This window comes from Ricinus communis, chromosome 1, assembly GCF_019578655.1.
Source record: "Ricinus communis isolate WT05 ecotype wild-type chromosome 1, ASM1957865v1, whole genome shotgun sequence".
NCBI classification, from domain to species: Eukaryota; Viridiplantae; Streptophyta; class Magnoliopsida; order Malpighiales; family Euphorbiaceae; genus Ricinus; species Ricinus communis.
Genome location: NC_063256.1, coordinates 7,068,645 through 7,091,484, shown reverse-complemented (window position 1 = coordinate 7,091,484; position 22,840 = coordinate 7,068,645). Strand labels below are relative to the sequence as shown.

The 22,840-nt window shown below is 34.9% G+C and overlaps 4 protein-coding genes across 4 annotated transcripts; 3 read left to right on the top strand and 1 right to left on the bottom strand.

Moving 5' to 3' along the window:
• Positions 1-4,207: 4,207 nt before the first annotated feature.
• On the top strand, positions 4,208-6,269 carry LOC8287212 (sugar transporter ERD6-like 16). The gene is made up of 9 exons (XM_015720142.1): positions 4,208-4,440; positions 4,554-4,608; positions 5,175-5,252; positions 5,386-5,445; positions 5,563-5,638; positions 5,728-5,795; positions 5,893-5,968; positions 6,058-6,122; positions 6,198-6,269. Exons 1-9 carry the CDS (start codon positions 4,208-4,210, stop codon positions 6,267-6,269), a joined length of 783 nt encoding a protein of 260 aa, XP_015575628.1.
• A 6,603-nt stretch (positions 6,270-12,872) lies between these two features.
• LOC8287213 (late embryogenesis abundant protein D-34) lies at positions 12,873-14,186 on the bottom strand. The gene is made up of 2 exons (XM_002520669.4): positions 13,339-14,186; positions 12,873-13,230 (listed from the first exon to the last, which is right to left on the bottom strand). Exons 1-2 carry the CDS (start codon positions 13,948-13,950, stop codon positions 13,069-13,071), a joined length of 774 nt encoding a protein of 257 aa, XP_002520715.1. The 5' UTR covers positions 13,951-14,186; the 3' UTR covers positions 12,873-13,068.
• A 628-nt stretch (positions 14,187-14,814) lies between these two features.
• On the top strand, positions 14,815-16,058 carry LOC8287214 (late embryogenesis abundant protein D-34). The gene is made up of 3 exons (XM_002520670.4): positions 14,815-15,228; positions 15,320-15,607; positions 15,691-16,058. Exons 1-3 carry the CDS (start codon positions 14,905-14,907, stop codon positions 15,847-15,849), a joined length of 771 nt encoding a protein of 256 aa, XP_002520716.1. The 5' UTR covers positions 14,815-14,904; the 3' UTR covers positions 15,850-16,058.
• A 5,268-nt stretch (positions 16,059-21,326) lies between these two features.
• On the top strand, positions 21,327-22,396 carry LOC8287215 (transcription repressor OFP16). The gene has a single exon (XM_002520671.4). It carries the CDS (start codon positions 21,603-21,605, stop codon positions 22,236-22,238), a length of 636 nt encoding a protein of 211 aa, XP_002520717.1. The 5' UTR covers positions 21,327-21,602; the 3' UTR covers positions 22,239-22,396.
• The last annotated feature ends 444 nt before the right edge of the window (positions 22,397-22,840 follow it).

The window sequence follows — 22,840 nt, the reverse complement described above, 5'->3', positions numbered from 1 at the left end:
TATCACTTTAGAAGGATCCATAGCCATACATTTCTTTAGATTTACACAGAATTGAGTGATAATAATATGTGTGGTAGACTGGTCATAGTTACAATCATTATAATGAATGCCATTTGTTGGATGCTTGTACTGTAGGCACAAAGTACAGTTCCCTTGCCTTGTCTGTTTCTTGCCCCACAAGTGTATACAGGGCAAGTATTATCATGCTTGTGAAAGATTGATTAAGCCTGTTGAACAATCTGGAAGTGCGATACTGGGGGGACCAACTCAGGGAAAATAGTCATAAAATTAGTTCATAGAGTAAGGGAATACAAAGACACAGAAGGAGGACAGTTTTTAATCACATTTAACTGTCTTTAAATTGAGCATTTCATATCAATAAAACGGGCTTCCTCAATAATAATAATATACACATAACATATAAAGGATCATAGTATTATGCCATTGAATCTCTGCATAAAATATGAATTTCTGATTATTTTAGCTGCATATTTGTTAGGTCAAAAGTGTTTATTTGTCCATAAGCGTTTCAGAATTATATTATTCATGTGTGGTGACGAACATCAATAATTTTAATCAATTCAAAATATTCGTCAGCCATAAAACAGTCCTAAAAGGATGCCCCTCCCCTGTTCAGAGGACTAAAAATAAATAGAATGCTATCTTACCCTTCATTGTTTAATGATTTTCAAGAATTGGTTGAAGGGTCACTGTATTTAGATTGACAATAACCCGTTATGATAATAATGCATAAAGGACCTTGATTAGAACAAAAGTAAGCAGAATAACTTAGCAATGGGGGCATCTGCATAAAATAGTTATATTTCTGATTATGCTGGCTTTGAAATAGTGAAGGGCGAAAAAAGTGTTTATTTGTCTGTTAGCTTTTCATTAGTTACATCACTCATCCATAATGATGATCATGAGCATCGAATGAGAGAAGGATGTAACAGCAGGTGCTGATGATGGATCAGAAATTTGTAAGTTGAAGGGTCAGATGGTTGAGTTGGAGTTGGACCTGTGATAATACAGGGAAAACTTGACCAGTCTTCTTGTACCCTGTAAGAAATAGCATCTGGTATATAAATATATTTTTTTCCTGATTATATTGGCTTCAGATTGTGAAGGGAAAAGAAAGTGCTTATTTGTCTCTTAGCTCCTCGTACTACTATCAAGTTATAACAGTTTACAACAAGTAAGTAAGCTGATAATTTAACCTAATAGTATTTACTAAACACCGCCTAGAGTGGTAGCCTGATTTTTGCCGAGCCGTTTAAGCATCTAGGTTTGAATCATGAGGAGACATTGGTTGGGTTCTTTTATTTGACTTTAAGATTGGATTCGGATCAAATTAGTTATAGTTTTAACGAATATTTCGTAATAGAAAAGAATTCGTATAATTATGTCTAACGGGAGTTGCTGTCATTAATTTCTTTTCTATTTTTAATTTTAAAAAAATAATAAGTAATTGTTATTTACCTCTTATATTTTTTATATTATACTAGTTATCTCATGACATTTGAAAAATATATTTTTTCATTTTTTTTGTTTTGTAATTTTATACTAAAAATTATTTCTATCAAAGTTTTCATTAAACAACCGTTAATTAGGTTTAATTTTATACTATTTACCTCTTAATCTTTCGATGCAATATGTAAATTACCTCTTATAGTTTATTTATTATACTAAAATCTCCTTGTCTAATTTTATACAAAAAATAATTTTATTAGTAATTTTATTAAACTTTAAATATCTTAAAAGTATTTATATTAATTAACATATGAAAATTCATATAAAATAATTTTAAATTATTAAAATAAATAGATATCTTTTATTAGTTTTGTTACATTATAATGTAATTTTCATAAGAAGTTTGAGAATTAAATTATATTTTCTTATCAATTTAGTTCCTTAATTGCATTGACCTTTAAAGTGTAAGGAAATTTTAATATTATAAATAGAATATAGAAAATAAGACAGGAGGAAAAAGAAGAAGCAAATAGTATAAAACAATTCCTAACAGAAATTCTAACGAAAGAGATTTTTAGTATAAAATTAAAAATTAAAAGACATATTTTTTAATATCAGAAAATAATTAATATAATATAAAAAAACATCAGAGTAAATAATAATTATTCAAAAAATAAATACTACTTAAACATATTTATTATTTTGAGTTGATGATGCTCGTAAAAGCCGACGATCTATGAGCCTAGGACAGGACATATACTACTGTCGGCTTGATATTGTCCCGAAGAACAACTGTTTAATCATTTGATAGCGTTTGATTATTGACTATAATCATTTTTAAAGATGAAGATCCATTCAAGAGGAGAATATTATGATATATATTCTACAGTTTTAAGCTTTAACCAATTCAAAAAGATTTGCAATTTCTTCTCTTCACAGACTGGCACAATTTTCCACTCATGGACAAACACCTATTCAAAGTCCACAAAGTCACTAACTAGAAAATTGAATCATCCTGATTTTCCTGGTACCTGCAAAAGAAAGAAAAAAGCATCTACCAGTACCATTCAAAGAATTGAAATCAAAGATCACACACTAAATTGCATTGAAATTTCAAAATCTTCAAAATCCCCGGAGACTTGGATTGTGTGAAAGAACTAGGTACCAATACCATATCTGATGCAGACCACCTGTATTTCCAAGGAAAAGTAAATCTACACAAAAAAAGAAGATATTAACCTTTAGATGCATATGCACACTGATGTCATAAAGTTACACAAGGGATACCCACTTCCCAATGGGTTCTCAACGGAGGGCCGGCAGACCTAACAAATCAGATTAATTGGGCATTAACCATTAGCATAGTTTAAATTAGTTAAATAAATTTTTCATTTACATTACCAATTCTTTCATATTTCTGTAACTAGCCGACTTGGGTAATCTTCTAACATCTTCAACACAGCCTACTTGAAACCTGTTTACCTTTTCTGGTGATCTATTTTTTTTAAAAAAAAAATTTATATAAACTTTTGCTGGTTATGGTTGAATGTCGTATGCCACCGCAAGTAATGATATGTCATTAATTAATAATTTCCGGATTCAGGGAATCTTTTCAATTTTCAAATGTGGAGGAATGGGCCGGGCTGCCTGTAGGATGTAGCCCATTTGCAGTCTTAATAATACTTTTTTCCTCGACGTCCTTCAACCCAAAACAGATGCCCAATTATCCCTTAAGCTGCTGCACAAATTGTGACCCAAGGATCGTTAATATTCTGTTACAAAGATACAATCAACCAGCTGGAGCATGTTCCCTCCTGTTTCTTCACTTGTAGGGAATGGCCATCCAAGCATCTGACAAGAAAACAAAATCACATCTACCAGCATTAGCATGCACTAGGATTTTAATAGGACTTGCTACAAATAGAAATTCAAGAATAGGAATTTCATGTGCATTCTGAGATATAAGCCACCATGACTAGAACAAGCAACAAGTCTTGGAACGTATTTAGCATTTAGCACTTGTTCTGCTAAGTGCCAAGGGAACCTTAGGGAACTAACACACACTTCTCACACACCTTAGTACACAACTTGTGAGAGTTACTAATTCCAGTTTATTCTATGCAACTTTTTATGAGAACCCTTTTATTGCTTGATAAGTTTGTCATTCTGCAGCATCTAAACATTATCTAATGCCGACCAACTTCTTCCTGCATTTATGGAAATTCAAATGCTGCGTGATACTGATAAATCCCGACAGCAACATGCATCTAATTCATCACCTTTTTTTTTTATTTTTTATTTCTAAGCATATATGCAAGACATATGAACTTATCTTATTCTGAATCGGCTATGATTAAGGCCTTGGCCTTGGCATTGTCTGTTTCCTTGCAATTATACATGCCTACTAATTTTAATCAATGAAAATAAAATTATTGTTCTCTGCAATCTACAGCTAATATTGGTTCATCTGAAATTTCCTACTAATGTATATACTGCCAAAGTAAATTCAGGAGTCCATGTGATGCATTTCATTTCTAAATCTAGAAAAGATGCAACTAGTACATACTTTAATATAACAGATTTATGTCTCTGAACACAATGGAAGCAATAAGTACAAGCAAGCATAAGCATATATGTAGCAGCAACAACTTCAGTTACATCAAGCGATGGAAAATGGATCTTTTCTTTCATTGATCCTTCTCTATTTATAACAATTCTGGGCCTGGTTCATTTGATCATGGCCATGGAACAAGCTGCCAATAACGGTCAAAACAAAATGAAAGCTGAGATGAAAGAACCACTAATTCAGACTCTGAAGATCAAAGTTGATAATGATGATGAATTTCAGACGGAAGTTAACAACAAAATATCCTTAGGAGTTGTTCTGCTAAGTACATTTGTGACAGTTTTGGGCTCTTACGAATTTGGCTCCTGTATAAGTCACTTTCACTTCATCAAAAACAACCTTCAGTAATACGCATTCTATGCATCACTTTCATGATTTGGAGGAAGAACTCTCAACTCTTCAATTCCTTCAATATGATGTGTAGCTGATTGAAGATTTTCACCTTTGTACTTTTCAGGTGGGCCCCTGTTCAATCTTCTATCAGAGAAGATCTTGACTTATCATTGGCAGAGGTTAATCCAATAACTTGCACGTAATTTTGAATGTTCAGCTATTGCTAATGAAGTTTGAGATGAATAATGCATGGTGAACTGCAATGCTCAGTAGAAAAATATGAACAAAAGTTTACATGTACAATTATCTTGTTAATTGCTACTTCTAAGCTGAACCTAGATCTTTCTGAAGATGTAGGAAGTGAGTGCTATGGAAGAAAATAATCGTTGCGACAGAAGAATATTATAGTTCTTTTCATGTACCGTAGATGGTAAAATCACCAGGACAAGGCTCTTAGGAACATGCAAACCAAGTTACACATAGTAGACACCCTACATTATAAGTTGAAATCTGAAAACATCCCATAAGAAAGTGTGCTAGTTTCTGTTGGAAACTTGGAGCACTGCATCCGATTTACTAATTTCTTAATGGCAATCTTGTGGCTTTGTCATGAGGGCAAGCCACTTCCTTGGTAAAACTAGCAATGACACTCTGGTGGTCACTTCTTCTTCTTTTTCAAAAAAAAAATCAAGTAAACCTTTTACCTCATGACAGTTATACTCCCCTTCTTTGATTTGAATTACAGTTCTCATTATTTGGTTCAATAGTTACTGTTGGTTCAATGATTGGAGCAATCATGAGTGGCACATTGCAGATTTTATTGGTCCAAAAGGGGTAAGGAAATTTGAAGCTTAGATAACAAGTGAATTTTTTTCTACAGGATGAATTCAGGTAAGTTTTGTGTTTGGAGATGAACTTTTCTAAACTCAGTTGCATCTTGGCATTTGACAAAGCAGTCAATGAGAATGTCTGCTGTTATCTGTATTACTGGGTGGACTGCCATATATTTCTCTCCGGTCAGTGCTTACACCATCACTTCCAGTGTTTTAACTTCCAACATAGTCTTCTCACATTGAAGTTCTGACCCAACACAGTTGATTTATCTATTTTTTATGTGATGCTGTTTTCACAAGGGGGCTTTGTCGCTTGATGCTGGAAGGTTTCTCACTGGATATAGCATTGGGCTTTACACTTATGTGGTTAGTTTTGGTGATTAGAAAGTTAAGAAGTTAACTCTCTTTGCTCTGAATATGCTACACTCTATGATTAACAATTAACACTGACATTTCCGTGAACAGGGACCTATATATATATAGCTGAAATAGCTCCAAAGGAGCTCCGAGGTGGGTTGGCTACAATGAATCAGGTTAATAAGTCTGGGCCACCTACAGGGGAAGAATAAATCACATTCATTAAAATGGAAAAGGGTATAGAAAAATCTAAATCTAGGGTTTGTTTTGCAGCTCATGATTGTTATCGGAGGATCAACTGCTTTCCTAGTAGGAACAGTTGCAACATGGAAAATGCTAGCTCTTACTGGTAAAATATATGTTAAGTAAATTTTAACCTTACAGAAGAATAATCAGCTAACAAGTGGATCGTGTGTTTTCATTTTTTTTTTCCTGAAGGAACTATTCCATGTATACTTCAGCTCCTCGGCCTTGTCTTTATTCCAGAGTCTCCTAGGTGGCTGGTAAGCAGTCGAGTATGGATAAGACCACCATTTTAGCATTTTCATCACTAACTATATGTTCATTATTAATTTCAGGCAAAGACTGGATATGAGGAAGAGTTTGAAAATGCACTTAGAAGGCAGTTTTCTTTTGTAAAGTTAACATGATTGTTTAATTATTTTTATCAAATTGTATTAAAATTTTTACTTTTTTTTACTATTATTTAATAACTAATAATTAATTAATATATATATATATATATATATATATATATGAGATCTAAAATCTTTTAATATGTATACATAAGATTTTTAAAGAAATTAAATAGTGAAGAAAAAATCAATTGATGGAATAAAACGTCTAAAAAATATGAGTTAATGGGCATGAAGATCGAAGAAATAACTATTGTTACTGTTCTTTGTGCAGCAAAAATGACTAACTATTGTTAGTTCTTTGTGCAACAAAGATGGTTGATGTTCGTAGAAGATGGATTCATTGGTTTCCTTATAAAATTAAAAAGAATGAAATGGGATGAACCACATTGTTCTTTATGAACTGCCAGTGCCAAGAATACTTATAGAGACTATACGAAGATGCTCGTGGCACTTGTGGAACATAAGAAGTGTTCAGTTTGAAATATCATGAAGCAAATATATTTATAAATATGATTCTTGCTATTAAAATATTATTTATTATTATTTTTATTTGTATGTACTAATTTAGAATAAATTTGTGAGTTTTTTTTCTTGATTAATGGTAAAAAGAAATATATTGAATCCATTTGATTTGTTATTGATTTTATTTTTCAAATGTTGGAGTTTCGTAATTTGATAAGAAGTGTGTGATTTACTTTACAGTGTTGTAGGATGCAGAGAACTAGATGATTGCAACTAATATTTAAATATGAACTTAAAATATTTGATGAATTTTCTGAATAATTTTTTTCTTTTGTTTTTGGTGATGGTTTTAATGGATGTGCTACTAATAAGTTTCATATTGTATTGAAGACAATATACAATACTGTATATATGAATATGAATATATATACTGTTTTTTATACAATTTTAAGAAGAAAAAGAATTTAAAAAATTTATTTGTAACTTTTTTATTTTGATATGCTGAAAGCTTTTATGTGTAGTGATATAAATGTTAGAATAAATTAGTTAGCTTTGTTTACTAGCTGTTGGTTGTTAGCTAGAATAAGGGAGTTGTTATCTGACTCCTGGATTGTCGTTTCTGATTTAGTCAATTTGCCAGGTTTGTAAGAGAGTTGTTAGCTGGCTGTTATTTGATTCTGTAATTCTTATTAAAGCCTTTGAGCTTCATCAATAAGTTCGATCACGTTTTGCAGTTATTATCTCTGATTAATTCAACAAGTGGTATCAGAGCCGTGCAAAACCTCTGATCTGTGAGAGAAACTCAGTGTTGCTGTTTCAATGGCAGAATCAAGTTTTGCCAAGGCATATATCCCTACATTCGATGGAGATTATGATCATTGGAGCCTTCTTATAGAGAATTTACTGCGATCCAAGGAGTATTGGATTGTAGTAACGTCTGGAGTCAAAGTTCCTGCTCAAGGAGAAAAGATGTCGGAAGAAGAATTGAAGAGCTTAGAAGAAATGAAGCTCAAGGATTTCAAAGCTATGAACTATCTGTTCAGTAGCATTGATAAAACAATTTTGAAGACTATTTCTCAGAAGAGCACATCCAAGGAACTGTGGGATTCCATGAAGAACAAGTTTCAAGGTAGTGCAAGAGTTAAGAGAGCTTAGTTACAGGCTCTCAGAAGGGAATTTGAAGTTTTGGAAATGAAAGAAGGAGAAAGAGTGAATGACTACTTTAGGAGAGTCATGGTTGTTTCCAATGCTATGCGCAACTGTGGAGAATTGATTACTGATGTCAAGATAGTAGAGAAGATCTTGAGAACTCTTACTGAGAGATTCAATTATATTGTGTGCTCAATTGAGGAATCTAAGGACATTGATGCCCTATCAGTAGATCAACTTCAAAGTTCACTTCTTGTCCATGAACAGAAATTCATCAAGAAGTCAGTGGTTGAGGATCAAGTTCTCAAGGTGGGATTTGATGCCAGTAAAAGAAGGGGACGAGGACGCGGTTCTCCTTCAGGAAGAGGTCGAGGTCGAGGTGGAACTTGGTCTAAAGACACGGTGGAGTGCTTCAAGTGTCACAAACTGGGACACTTCAGAAACGAGTGTCCAGAATGGACAAATCAGGCTTACTATGCCGATGGGCAGAATGAAGACCATGAAGAAATGTTGCTCATGGCATTTGTTGATCAAGATGAAAGCAGCGAGTCTGAGGCTGATCATGTTTATGAAATGATGGCTGAGCAAAATTATGTGATGAATGAAGACTGGTGGTTCTTAGATTCTGGATGTAGCAATCACATGAGTGGGGAAAGGAAGTGGTTTTCTAGCCTTGATAGCTCATACACCTGCACTGTCACGCTAGGAAATAATATGAGATTGAAGGTTCAAGGTAAGGGAAGTGTTCGTATGAAGATTAATGGAATTTTCTTGATAATTCAAGAAGTCTTCTACGTTCCTAGAGTATCTAATAATCTTCTGAGTATAGGCCAGATGCAAGAGAAAAGCCTGGCCTTTCTGTTCAAGAATGGTGTTTGCAGGATCTTTCATGATGAGAAAGGTTTTTTGTTTGAATCTAAGATGAAGTCCAATCGAATGTTTGTCCTTGAGGTTCCTCAAAGGGCTCGATGTCTCAACACAGCTAGTTCAGAGGGGGCAGATGCAGAATTATGGCACAGGAGATATGGTCACTTGAATCATCAAAGTCTGAGAAAGTTGAACAAGTCTAACATGGTGAAGGGAATACCATTGTTGAAGGGATCAAGTGAACAAGACATATGCACTGTGTGTCTTACAGAAAGCATAGTAGTAAGCCGCAGTTTCCAAAGAAGAGTATGTGGCAGGCGTCTTGCAAACTTCAGCTTATCCATGTTGATCTATGTGGACCTATTACTCCTCCTTCCCACAGCAATAAGAGGTACATATTCACCTTGATTGATGATTACAGTAGGAAGTTGTGGGTTTATTTCTTGTCTGCTAAGTCTGAAGCCTTTGGAGTGTTAAAAAACTTTAAGTCTTTTATTGAAAAAGAGTCAAGTGTAGTGCTTGTAAGTCTCAGAACAGATAGAGGTGGGGAATTTCTCTCCACAGAATTCAGCATTTTCTGTGATAATGTTGGGATAAGGAGACAACTCACTACAGCCCTAACTCCTCAGCAAAATGGAGTTGCGGAGAGAAAAAATAGGACACTTTTAAACATGGTGAGATGTATGTTAGCTGATACAAAGGTTCCTAACAAGTTCTGGTGTGAAGCAGCTGCCTGGTCCACCTATATTCTGAATAGAAGCCCAACAACAATCAACAAAGAGAAAATACCACAAGAATTGTGGAGTGGTGTGTCTCCTTCTGTTGATCATTTCAGAGTATTTGGTTGTGTGTGTCACGTTCATGTTCCTGAGCAAAGAAGACAAAAGTTGGATGATAGGAGTGTTCAGTGCATATTCCTGGGAATGTCCTCTGAATCAAAGGGATATAGAGCCTATAATCCCCTCACTAAGAAGATTATAGTAAGCAGAGATGTTGCATTTGATGAGTCTAAAGGCTGGACATGGGAATCTGAGGCCTCAACCAGTGAAAATGCAACTCTCTCGTGGGATGGCTTTGAGGATGAGATTGCTGACTCAGAAGAAGAGGAAGAGAATGCTGAAAGTGATGCTCCTGAAGATGAACCAGTCAGTTCAGTTGAAAATGCAGCAAACTCTTCTCTCCCTCACAACTGCAACTCTTTGAAAACTGGAAATGAATCTGATGTTGCAACAGAAGAAAATGTGTTGGGTCCTCGGGCAAGAAGAAGACCTGGCTGACATGAAGATTATGAGATGGGCAACATTATGCTCAATCTGGGAGATCACTATGCTCTTCAAATTGACAATGAGGATCCCATTCACTTTGAAGAAGCTGTTAAGTCAGAGAAATGGAGAATTGCTATGCAGACAGAAATGAAGGCTATCCAAAGGAATGATACTTGGGAATTGGTGTCCTTACCTAATGGAGTGACTCCCATTGGAGTTAAATGGTTGTACAAGACTAAGATGAATGAGCAAGGCAAGGTGGACAAGTATAAGGCCAGATTGGTAGCAAAAGGGTATGCTCAGCAGCATGGGATAGATTACAATGAAGTGTTTGCTCCGGTAGCAAGATGGGATACCATTAGATCAATGCTTGCACTTGCTGCACATCATGGTTGGAATATCTATCAATTAGATGTTAAAAGTGCTTTCCTACATGGTGAGCTTACAGAGGAAGTGTTTGTTATCCAACCACCTGGATTTGTAAGCTCAGGGGAGGAGAATAAAGTTTATAGAGTGAAGAAAGCCTTGTATGGCTTAAAACAAGCACCAAGGGCCTGGTACGGTAAGATTGAAAGGTATTTTGTTAATGCTGGCTTTCAGAGATGTCCTTATGAACACACCTTGTTCATTTTCAAGCAGGATTCTGATGTGTTGTTGGTTAGTGTTTATGTGGATGATCTAATGTTTGTCAGCAGCAATGAGAGGTTGGTCAGTAACTTCAAGAAGAGTATGCAAACTGAATTTGAGATGACTGATCTTGGAAAGATGAGGTATTTCCTAGGAGTGGAAGTCAGCCAAACCTCAAATGATGTGTTCATATGCCAGAAGAAATACACCAGAGAATTACTACTGAAGTTTGGTCTCTTGGATAACAATCCAGTAAGGAATCCAATAGTTCCAGGAGAAAAGCTTACTTTGGAGGGTGATAAGGTGATGGTGGATAGTACTCGATAAATTACTTATCGACAAATTTCTATACTTAATGTTAACATGTCCGGATATCATGTATGTAGTCCTGTCTCATAGCGGTGTATATGGCTTGTCCAATAAGGATGCACTTACAAGCTGCGAAGAGAGTTCTAAGGTATCTCAAGGGAACTATGGAGTTTGGAATTCTCTATAGAAGGAAGGAACAAGGTGGAGCTTTGGTAGGATACACAGATAGTGACTATGCAGGTGACAATGATGACAGACGCAACACAAGTGGTTATGTTTTCTACCGGAGGGTCATTTCATGGTCTTTTAAGAAGAGCTCGTAGTGACATTGTCCACGACCGAAGCCGAGTTCGTAGCAGCCTTCATGTACGCTCGATGTATATGGTTGAGAAGGATTCTTGAGCAAATGAACTGGCTACAAAGTGTTGAAGGAGCAACTACAATTTATCGTGATAATATGTCTATTATCAAGTCGTCCAAAAATCCCGTGTTACATGGGCGGGAAGCAAGCACATAGACGTCCGCTTTCACTTCATTAGAGATCCGGTTAATGAAGGTTTGATTGAGCTCGGAACACTGGAAGTAGTGTTCGGGATTGTCGACATAATGACTAAAGCTATAAAGCTTGAGACTTTTGAGAATCCGAGAACCAAACTTGGCATTGGAGAATGGAGTAAGAAAGTTGCTAATACTTTGAGTGGTTGATGTTATACCCATCGATGTTGTTTTAAACTCAACCCGATCCATGTTGAGTTTAGGGAGGAAATGTTAGAATAAATTAGTTAGCTTTGTTTACTAGCCGTTGGTTGTTAGCTAGAATAAGGGAGTTGTTATCCCGACTCCTGGATTGTCGTTTCCCGATTTAGTCAATTTGCCGGGTTTGTAGGAGAATTGTTAGTCGTTATTTGATTCTGTAATTCTTATTAAAGCCTTTGAGCTTCATCAATAAGTTCGATCGCGTTTTGCAGTTATTATCTCTGATTAATTCAGCAATAAATATTATTATTTTATTTTTATTTTTATGTTTAGAAATATATAGTAAAAAATTATAACGAAAGCAAAATTATAGAACAATGAAAAGAAGAGTAAGTAGATTATTATATAATTAATAAAATAAAAGAGATAACATGGAGCATTAATTCAAAATTTCATGGCTAGTTATTCAATTTAATTCGATTTTTTCTTTATAATAGTGTTATCCATGTATGAACAAATAATAACTTTATAATAGTGCTACTTATATTTATATGCTTATCCTAAAAATTTGACTAAATTTTTTAAATATCGAACTTATAGATATATAGATGCCAGAATAACTGATATATAAAATAAATTATACAGCTAAAAAATAAATTTAAATACTGATTATGTATACATTCAGCTCTATAATAATTTCACATGCAATCAAATTAATATATTATAAATTAATAAATTAATATATTATAAATTAATATTATTAGATAGATACTAAATATAAATCACACATATACTAAACATATATCAAAAATTAAAAATTATATATATATATATATATATATATATATATATATATATATATATTATATTATTTTACAAAAGAAAATATCAAACATAGACCATCATATCTTTAAAATATTTTTAAAAATTTTTAACGTTTTTTTCTGAAAAAATTCCTTAAAAAATAAAATAACCACAGCCCAGTCCATAGTTCAGCATTGGGCTTTAATATTCTGGGCAGTAATGAATTCTCGGGCATTAGTGGTTTATTGGGCAAAATGGTTCACGGATAATAATAAATATAATACATAGTTTGCTAGTTAAATATATCATCTCTTTATGCAAGAATTTTTCTTTCTTAGAACAATATATGCACATATATTAATTAACCGATTAATTATTAGAAGCAAACAGTAATTCATTACGCCAATCGTCAACAGTGATTTTCCTATCAGCCAAATGGAATTCAAGCTCTCTTTCCATTGATAGAGAAAGACTTGGCCACGAGACATTCATTCTGCAAAAGAGACGGACTACATCCAGGATTACAAGCACACTACTCCACCTTATAGATATTACTGTATTTTGTATTATTATGTACTCTTGTTTATACTATGACCTCGCCGAATATACTGTCTACCTATAAACGCCGCACATCACTCTTGATTAGCCCTAGCCGCTGCCGCCATTGATGCAGCCACTCCTCCAGGAGTTGCGTTTGCATGCATATCTGGTTTGTTTCTAACCTCTGCTTCAATCACCGCATGAGCATCTTCTCTGGTTACTGGTTTGTCTGCTGGCAATTTCAATGTGGCATCCTGCGAGAAGACCAAATCACACTCTCAAATTCTATTATATGTCCAAGAACAGCAGTCAATATATCTGAACCACATAACAAAAACACGCGCACGCATATTAAATTTTACCATTAGAACATCAGAAAGTTTAGTTTTGTCTTGATCCCTTGGAGCCCTTGGGTTTCGAGTAGCTGCAGACTGAGCTTCAGCGCCAATTCCGCCAGGTAAGACCTCAGCAATACCAGTAGCTCTAACTTCAGCAGCTTGTATAGCAGCTGCATCACTCTGGTCAATTGGTTTTTCACCAGAAGAAAGAGCTGTTGCCTCTAAAGCCTCACCGATTGTAATTGAGCGAGGATCAAGAGCTCCTCCAGGAGTGGTCCTCTCCGCCCTTGGTTCAATATATTGAGCCACCACTTGTCCTGCTATTGTTTCAGTTATTATACGGTCACCACCAACATTCTCTTCAGTAACTTTGGTGCCTGGGTCCCCGGCAACTTCGGTGGCCTGATGCGGGTCAACGAGACCTTGCCTCACGTTCACTCTTGCAGCTGATTGCATGACGGAGGCAGGTCCACCTTTTCTGGTCTCACCGAGAACAGTGTTTTCAGCTGACTGCATGGTGGATGCGTCTACGGGTGCAATAACTTTGGAAGCAAGATCTCCATGGACGTTGAAAACGTCGCCATACCTAATGGGATCTTTGACAGGTTGGGGCCTTTGGGGTTGTTCCTGGCTCATTTTCTTTTGTCTAACGGATTGTCTGAATAGGTTTTCTGGCAGACGTTGCAACGGAAGAATATAAATGAGTAGGGCTAGGAGGTTGTCTGTGTTAAATTTTACACGTGTTGGCGCTGAAGCTCAGTGATTTACAGGTGGTGTCTGGTTTCAATTCTCCGATATTTGAGGAACCAGCTTCTTTGACATCTGGCATGGAACTGGGCAAAGAAATTCACCACCTGTAACGGGTTGATTGATCCTTATCTAATGTGCCAAAGCGGTTACATTGGATAGGATCATTTATTTGCAGATAGAGGGCAAATCTTTTTATCTTTTTTTATGATCCAAATCCGTCAAATTCAAAGTTTCCGCCCTAGCTCTTGGTGCTGTCTCAGTTATTACCTAATTTTGTCTTCGTAATCATGATGTCGTTAATCGTATTTAAGCTAGAAAATTTTTGTTTAATTTACATGTAATTTTTCATTTATATATTAAATTAATAAAAAAAGATCTATTATCCTTAATTTTAATAATTAATATAGATTAATCATCTAAGTTAAAATAACATCACTCTTTTATGTTGCCACCTAAACACTTAACATTAGATGAGAAAAATATCCAATTGATTTTTTTATTTTCAATACCCAATTGATATGTAGTAGAAAAGTTCGGAGTTATGGGATAAATTGGGACTACAACCAGCCAAGTATCTGCATCATTCAACAGGTGCCCAGATTCTGAACCCAATCCATTCCAAATGTCACAACAACTGGCTCTCAAGAGCTATAACATCCAAAACTAACCGCCAGCTGGGAAGATCTCAGCTCACATAATCAACGCGTGTATACTTAGCAATGATCTATAACTTTCAGTGTTCTTCCTATTTATGCTTCACCCTTGCCACTGCTCTTAACAAATCGCTCAAAAAGAAAAAAGAAAAGACACAGAAAACTAACAGGAAAAGAAAACAGAAATATGAGTCAAGGGCAGCCGAGAAGACCCGAGTCCGACCAGGACCCTGTCAGATATGGGGACGTATTTGATGTCCAAGGCAATCTGGCTACTAAGCCTATTGCGCCAAGAGATGCAGCCAGCATGCAGTCTGCTGAGAACCAGGTCCTTGGAGAGACCCAGATAACCGGCCCTGCCGCAGTCATGCAATCTGCTGCAACCGTCAACGTGAGAAGAGGTGCCGTCTCTCCTTATGATGTGACCGATGTAGTTAGAGACCAGGGCGTCACTGTAACTGAAGCAAATATCGGCTCTACCCGTATTGTCACTGAAAGGGTTGGTGCGGAGGTAATTGGCTTCTGATCAGCATTCGATTTGAACCAAGTTAAATTTGGTTAATATTTAGTGAGTTTAAATTGTGTGTTTAAATGGTGTTCAGGTTGTTGGACAGTTTGTTGATACAAGGGTGCCAGTGGATGCATATCCTGCAGGGTCTGATATGGATATTACAATCGGTGAGGCTTTGGAAGCAACTGCTTACTCTGCTGCTGGAGATAAGCCGATTGATCAGAGTGATGCTGCAGCTATCAAAGCGGCAGAGGTGAGAGCTCTGCGCAGTAATGAGACGCCTCTTGGAGGAATAGGCGCACAGGCGCAATCTGCTGCTGATATTAACGCCAGGGTTATGCGTGACGAAGACAAGACCACTCTCTCTGATGTTCTTTCGGTAATTAATCCATCCATTATCGGACGTTATATTTTATCCTGATTAGTACTGTTCTGTAATAGCAAAGGTTTGTTGTTGTGCAGGACGCCACCGCCCAGTTGCCTGCGGACAGAGCTGTGAGGCGAGAAGATGCTGAAGGTGTGATTAGTGCGGAGATAAGAAACAAACCTGACATGAGGACTACGCCTGGTGGAGTAGCTGCATCTATGGCAGCTGCAGCTAGGCTGAATCAGAACCCATAATGTCCTACTGAAATGTGTGTTTTTTTTTTGGGCCTGTATGATGATAATGAAGTCTTTTTGCTGTACTTTGTTGGTTAAATCAGGTACAGAGAGGTTTCTGTATGGTAAAGATGCTTCCACAGTGATACTTTTTGTTCCGTCTTTTAGCCTTTTTGTAATATATTTGTAATCTACGAGTCTCTTATCTGCACAAAGTTTGTTTTCTTCCACTGCTATTGATTTGTTATTCTGGCAAAAGGGTTTTCTGCCATGATTGTTTGCGGTATCATATTGGGCCAAAGGCTCAAAAAACTCGTTTTCTTCTTTTGGGCTATGAATTTCACAAGTAGGGGCACATGAGGAGGTGGGTTGAGATAGAATTTTCCAATTCTAAAGATAATGTTTTTTCGAACTTGAATTTGGACGTCCAATTCTCAAGATTGTGTTTTTCGAACTTGAATTTGGACAAAGCTGAAAGACAATGATTGGGCTTCCTTTGGTCAAAGCTGAAAGATGCACATGCGGCATCTCTTTGTAGATATGGGATGGGACCTTGGTTTTGTGAGGTCTTGGGAAATTGGCTGCATCTTGTGTGAAGCAAGCAAGAGCCAATGAGCCGGTGCTACAGAAACTGGAACTATTCCCAATCATATGCTATCGTGATCGTTAGCAGCAACCAACTCACAACAGGACTAAATAATGGTGGTTCGTTTTTGGATCTTCTTTTTTGTAGTCACATGAAGAGTGAGAACTTTTTGCAGAGAGTCAAGGACATGGATGTAGAGTGTTCCCTGTTCGTGGATATTCCCGGCTACTGGAAGCATCTCTTCTATGTCTAGACTAGACTCACATAGTACAGCCTCAGGGTGCTACAAACAAATAACTAGATTTTTTACTCTTGAGACTAGGCTGTCTAATGATGTTCATAGTACAGCCTCAGGGTGCTACAAACAAATAACTAGATTTTTTACTCTTGAGACTAGGCTGTCTAATGATGTTCAGAGGCATTGTTGCTTGGTTGATCAGTGATATGGAACTTCTGAAGCTCTTGAGATTAGGTTGTTTATTGATATTAGGGGCATTGTTAGATTTAGAACCCCCGAGACTGGGAGTTGACAACTTCGACTCGATTTGAAGAAAAATTAACTAAAAGAGAAATTAAAAATTGTATAATCAGAAAGAGAAGCTGGAGAGGCTGTGGTGTGTGGAAAGTGGGCTGGCTTGCTTATGGGCACAGTGTCGTCCAAAGAAAATCGGTACAGCTCATCTCTAAGATCTGTTACATTAAAGATGCCCTGACTTGGCAGTGTGTCATATAAATAATGATCTTCTTGTGCTTCCTTCTTGTTTCTTTCATAATCATCACAAAGCACATGACGAGTGTGCAGGAAACTTCTGTTTGCATAATTTATAATAGGATTCAAACGTTTCCTTCTCTAGTGTACTGTACAATTGTCCTCCTTGTAACTTGCAACTCCATTAATTAAACAAACATATATTTCCACGACCACTGCTTCAAAAACTGTCAACAAAATTTGAATCCAGTTGTTTAAAAATTTATCGAAATGTATTTTTTTTTTCTTCAGAAGACTCTGATTTTACACTATCTTGGTACTTTGTGTATTAGTTAGCTAGTAAGTACGCAACTCTGTCATGGAAAATTGGCGCAACAGAGGCAAAACGACTGTGTGTCATTATTATTACTAAACAAAGTTAAGAAAGGAAATGAATCACAGATTAAGAACAATGAAAACGATTGTTTCACTTGTATATATAGTTGAAAGGGATGCAACGACAAAGCAAGAATAGCAAAATGTACGAAACAAATCATATCACATCTTCATGAAATTGTTACTATTCGTTTGTCCCTATCTCGATCCATTTTTGCTGCTGGTGTTGATGTTCTACTGTTCATAAATTCAGAGGAAATTCCCCTTAAAGGGTTACTGTGTATAAAGGCGAGTCATTCATTAACTGAGGGACCACGGATTTTTCAAGTTGGTTGCAGGTAAAATGAGGCATCAGTTTTAATAGAATGAAGTTATGTGTCATGAAAGGGAAATACTCTTCCTTTCTTTATTTTTAACAAGGACATTGATAAAAGAAAAAATTCGTGTGTATGGTTTATTTAACATATCATGATGTTGATTTTTCATAAGACCAACTTTTGTTTTCTGGCAGTGGGTTACACAGTGCTATGTCCTTCTCTTCTGAAGATTAAAGCAAACTGTTGCAAACCACAGTTATGTGCACTTCAGAAACCTCTGAGATAGAACGTGGAAACATGACACTATATTTTTTTGTTGTGATTTCTGTGTTCTTTCTTGGGCAGGAGTTTGTTCCTGCATACCTAGATTGATTCAAAACCTGTTCTTTGCGCGGTCTGCATACAAATTAACTTCATGCTTTGTGTACTAATTTCTTAATAATGTTGATATGATCAGACAAAAACTTATTTAATTAAGCCCTGTCTCTCTGGAACTTTATTTGAGCTAAATTAACATATGTTGCATATACACGTTTTGGTAAACAGCTACTGTCCTTTTCATTTTTATATCTTGGTTTTGTTTACATAATTAAGATTGCTATTCACATTTGATGGCGTAAGAAAACCAAAAGCAACATTGAACACAGAGCTGTTTGATTAAACTGCTGTTGTTAACTAGAGGCAACTACAGTACCTTAGAATTCATCTAGCTATTGATATTAAATATCTGATACCTTTTTCATTAAAATATATCTAATATAACAAATCAAATCATTAATCTTTCTTTTGTAAACATACTTACTAATAAAAGCGGAGTTTGTATACATGAATCATAAAAATTATCATACCATGCATGTGAAAGAACAACAGTGAAAATTTCAGCTTGAACATACATATGTAAATCTAGGGGGTGATATTCTTTTGGCGGGTTTTCCAGTCTCATCCTGATGCATACGATAGTAAGAAAATTGGCAGTTAAGGAAACCATAAGCAGAACATTAGTTGGGTGAATAGACCATATGAGAAGGATCCCCACCATGTGCTACCTGTGGCAGTTCCGTTGTTGGTTGGACCATCCTTGTAGCGTACCATTTCTCTCCTTTCTGTGAAATCTTTACTTATACTTCAAAAGATTTCCTTACAGAATACACTTATCAAGAAACTTAAATAACGAATCTATTTACATTACAGGAAGCTGCACGAAGTATAATTTGAAGGCCAAAAAATAGAACATCTTTTTATGGAATTGGAGTTGGTTAAGTTGATCAACTCAGTTGTTAGAAATAGATAAACAGGGTTGGAGTCTATTTATATTTCTTCATGCAGATGTAGATGTTAAGAAGTGAACTCTTCTACAAAAGTCTATCTATCTATCCATCTATATATATATATATATATATATATAGAGAGAGAGAGAGAGAGAGAGAATTATAAACTTGTGAGTAATTACTCTGAATTCATTGCAGTAACTACTGTCTCATGAATACAAATCCAACTAAGTTGTTCCAAAAATTTGTATAGACATAATCATTTGGGTCTATCAATTCCTCAACAACTTAATTAATTGGCTTCTCTTCACTGGCCCATTTTATTTATGGAAGTTCATTTCGGCAACCTTTCTAGCAACAGTTAGTGATTTAATTTCGCATCAATGGTGAAATCAGCTTAACTCAAGAAAAGTAAAAGCTGCAAGTGTTGAATGCAGTAGATATTAAAGAAAAATGAACCAGGTTTCCCTCGGACACATTCTTGGACTGCACTTCTTACTACAAATCAAGGAATTGGCTCCTCAAAATAATTAGCATACCAACCAGAAATTATTAGATAAGCATTTATCTTTTATTTATAGATACCTTTAATAAAAATGAGTCATCAATTAATAATGTCAAATCACTTTAAATAATTAAGTATAAGTATATTTTATTATATATAGATATATTATAAGATCACTTATTCCAAGTGAATAATATTATTACATATAATGATTCAGTGCATTCAGCGCCTAATCAGTCAATTTTGACAAGCTAGGAGTTTATGTTATAGGCTGCATTAACATAACCAGCATGCATGACATGTGGGGGCAGATATAGAAATTACAAGGAAATTCCAAGAGAAGGGTTTTGATTTGGTGAGATAAATAAAAAATTATAACCCATTGAAATTAACATTTATTTATTGTACAAGAATCTACAAATTTGGTTATGCTCAGTTAATTTCAATGTTGCAAAGGAAAAGAAATAAAGTGATTATTGAAGAAATGGAGTACAGGACAATACCTAACTGGGAGAGATTCTTGTGATGAAGTTGTATAAGACATCTATATATCACTTTCTTATATATGAAAAAGGATAATTATAAATTTAGTGTCTTAACTTTTTAATTTTTTTTTATTTACTTAAGTATCTAAATTTATTAATTTATATATATTTTGATTTTTTTTATAGATTTTACAGATTAAAATTAAAATTTAATTTATTTTATACATGAAATGACCTACATATCTTTACTTACAATTTTTTTCTTTATTTTTTCATTTTTTAAAAATATTTACTCATAATTTTTTGATTTCTAAAAATTATTTTCTTAGAATATTTAATATCTTCCTCTTTCTTTTCTTATTTTTTTGAGGTGAAATGGTATATTTTATTTTTATTTCTTAAGATAAATATATAAGAATAAAATTCAATATTTTTTAATTTTTATTTGAATGAATGAGATTCTTTTTTTACTTTTTTTTAATCTTTTGAGAAACAAATAAATTTAAAAATGGTAGTGTTTAAAATAAATAAAAATTAAAAAAGTTAAAGAGATATAATATCATTTTAAATGAGAATATGTAAGTCAATTTATTATTCAAAATACATTGATTCAACATTTTAACCTGTAAAACAGGTTAAAGACACTATTAAATATTTTTAGTAAATTTAGACATTTAATTGAATAAAAATAAAATTAAATTAAAATATCAAAATAAAAGAATAAAAAAATTAAAATACTAAATTTATAATTTTCCTTGTATCGACCACTCGTCTCTCTCTACCCCATAATAATATTCAAAATAGAAAAAAAAAATTAACATATATACTAATCTAATAATTAAATGACTATGTGGTAATAAATATAGAGAGTTTGAATATTATAAAAGGAAAAAATCATAATGTATAGAAGAAATCTCAATTACATGTGCTTTGTAAATGAATAAATAAATTATGTTGCTGTAATGGAGTTTAGAAATCGAAATTTGGAGACAAATTGGGTAGCGATTAAGGTGTATTAATCCTGTAAATAAAAGTAAATAAAAGGGGCAGTAGATTTTGCATGTGCAGCTTCTACTTAGAGCACAAACACAAGTTTTATTTTTAACTTTGTTTGGTACGCGCGAAAATCAGCGGTGGAAATCAAACAAAGATTTGGTCATGAGAGATGAAGAAGCGAGTGGCGAACAAGCAGTTAAAGCAGAGAGTGAAACTGAGAAGATTGTTATTTAAAATGGTCCAGCTCTACAGAGTCTTTTACGGTCTGTCTAGTCGCCGTTGAACCAAGCATACAGACACTTCTCTCTGTTAAATGAAAGCAAAACCCTTAAAAATGGACCATCCTCCTTCTCCTCCTCTCTCTCTCTCTGTATCTTTCAAGAAAATAAATACTCCTTCTTCACCTTCCACTTTCTTTTCGTTTCTTTCGCTTTGATTGGTATTATCAATCTCCCTTTCTTTCTCTTTCTCTTCCTCTTTCAAGAAACATCAAAGTCAAGAAATCTTTTCAAGAATCAAGAAACAAACAGACAATGCCTGTTACATTAGGAAAAAACCTTCATCTATGCTTTACCAAGATCAAGAATCCATTAGAATCCGAATCGCCCTCTACTAGCCACCCACTTGTTATTAACAACTATAACTCTCTCTTTGAATCCAAATCCCCACCTCGCTCCTCCTCCTCCTCTGAACCTGACTTCGCCACCGTGTTCGCTTCTCAGCGCTTCTTCTTCTCCTCACCGGGACATTCAAACTCCATTATCGAATCTACTCCCTCGATTGTTACTCCTACAGAATCATCTAACTCGCTAGTCAGCCTAAAATGCAATGCCACCGCTGCCACGCCATTATCCGATAGTAGCACTACGAATCAATCTAACCGGTCGTCTTTAGAATCATTGACCCCTCCCACAATCAAAGATAGTGTAGCGGTCCCCACATACTCGCCGGATCCTTACTTGGACTTCCGGCGATCCATGCAGGAGATGGTGGAGGCACGTGACTTCGTAGACGTGAAGGAGAATTGGGATTACTTACATGAGCTGCTTTTATGTTATCTTGCATTAAATCCTAAGAGTACTCACAAATTCATTGTCCGTGCTTTTGCTGATCTTCTTGTTAGTTTATTGGCGTCACCGTCGTCAACGCAAAAGGCGGAGGGAGGGTGAAGTGGACGGCGGCGGATGTGAGAATAATTTGTTGGCAATATTGCATGTAACATGTAATGTTGGATATGTCGGAAAAATGATTGGGTAATGTTGTTACAATTGATTTTGGCAATATTATTTATATATGTGGGGAACTAATTAAAGCTGGCCCTTTACTTTTTTTTGTCTATTTTCCATTATCATATCTCACCTTATCTCTCACTTCTCATCATCTCATCCTTGCATATATCCAATATAGTTTCAACTACCTTTATTTCTTTCTAATTTCATACTTTTTTATTTTCTACTACATGTATATATGTAAATTGATAGAGGTTAACTAAGCATTTCTTTTTTAATAGAATTGCTTATGAAAAATAATACGCATATATATGAAACATTTGACGGCGATATTGTTAAGTGTAGAATAAGTTATTATTTTCTTAATAATCACAATCAATTTATAATGGCATTTTTTTTTACTGTTAAGTTGCAAAATTTATTATGAGAAAGTAGTTTTGAAAATATTTTAAAAATATATATTTATTTTAAAAATTTAAAACAATTAAATATAATTATCAGAAATTAATTAATAACTAGCTGTATTGGATATATATTTCTTT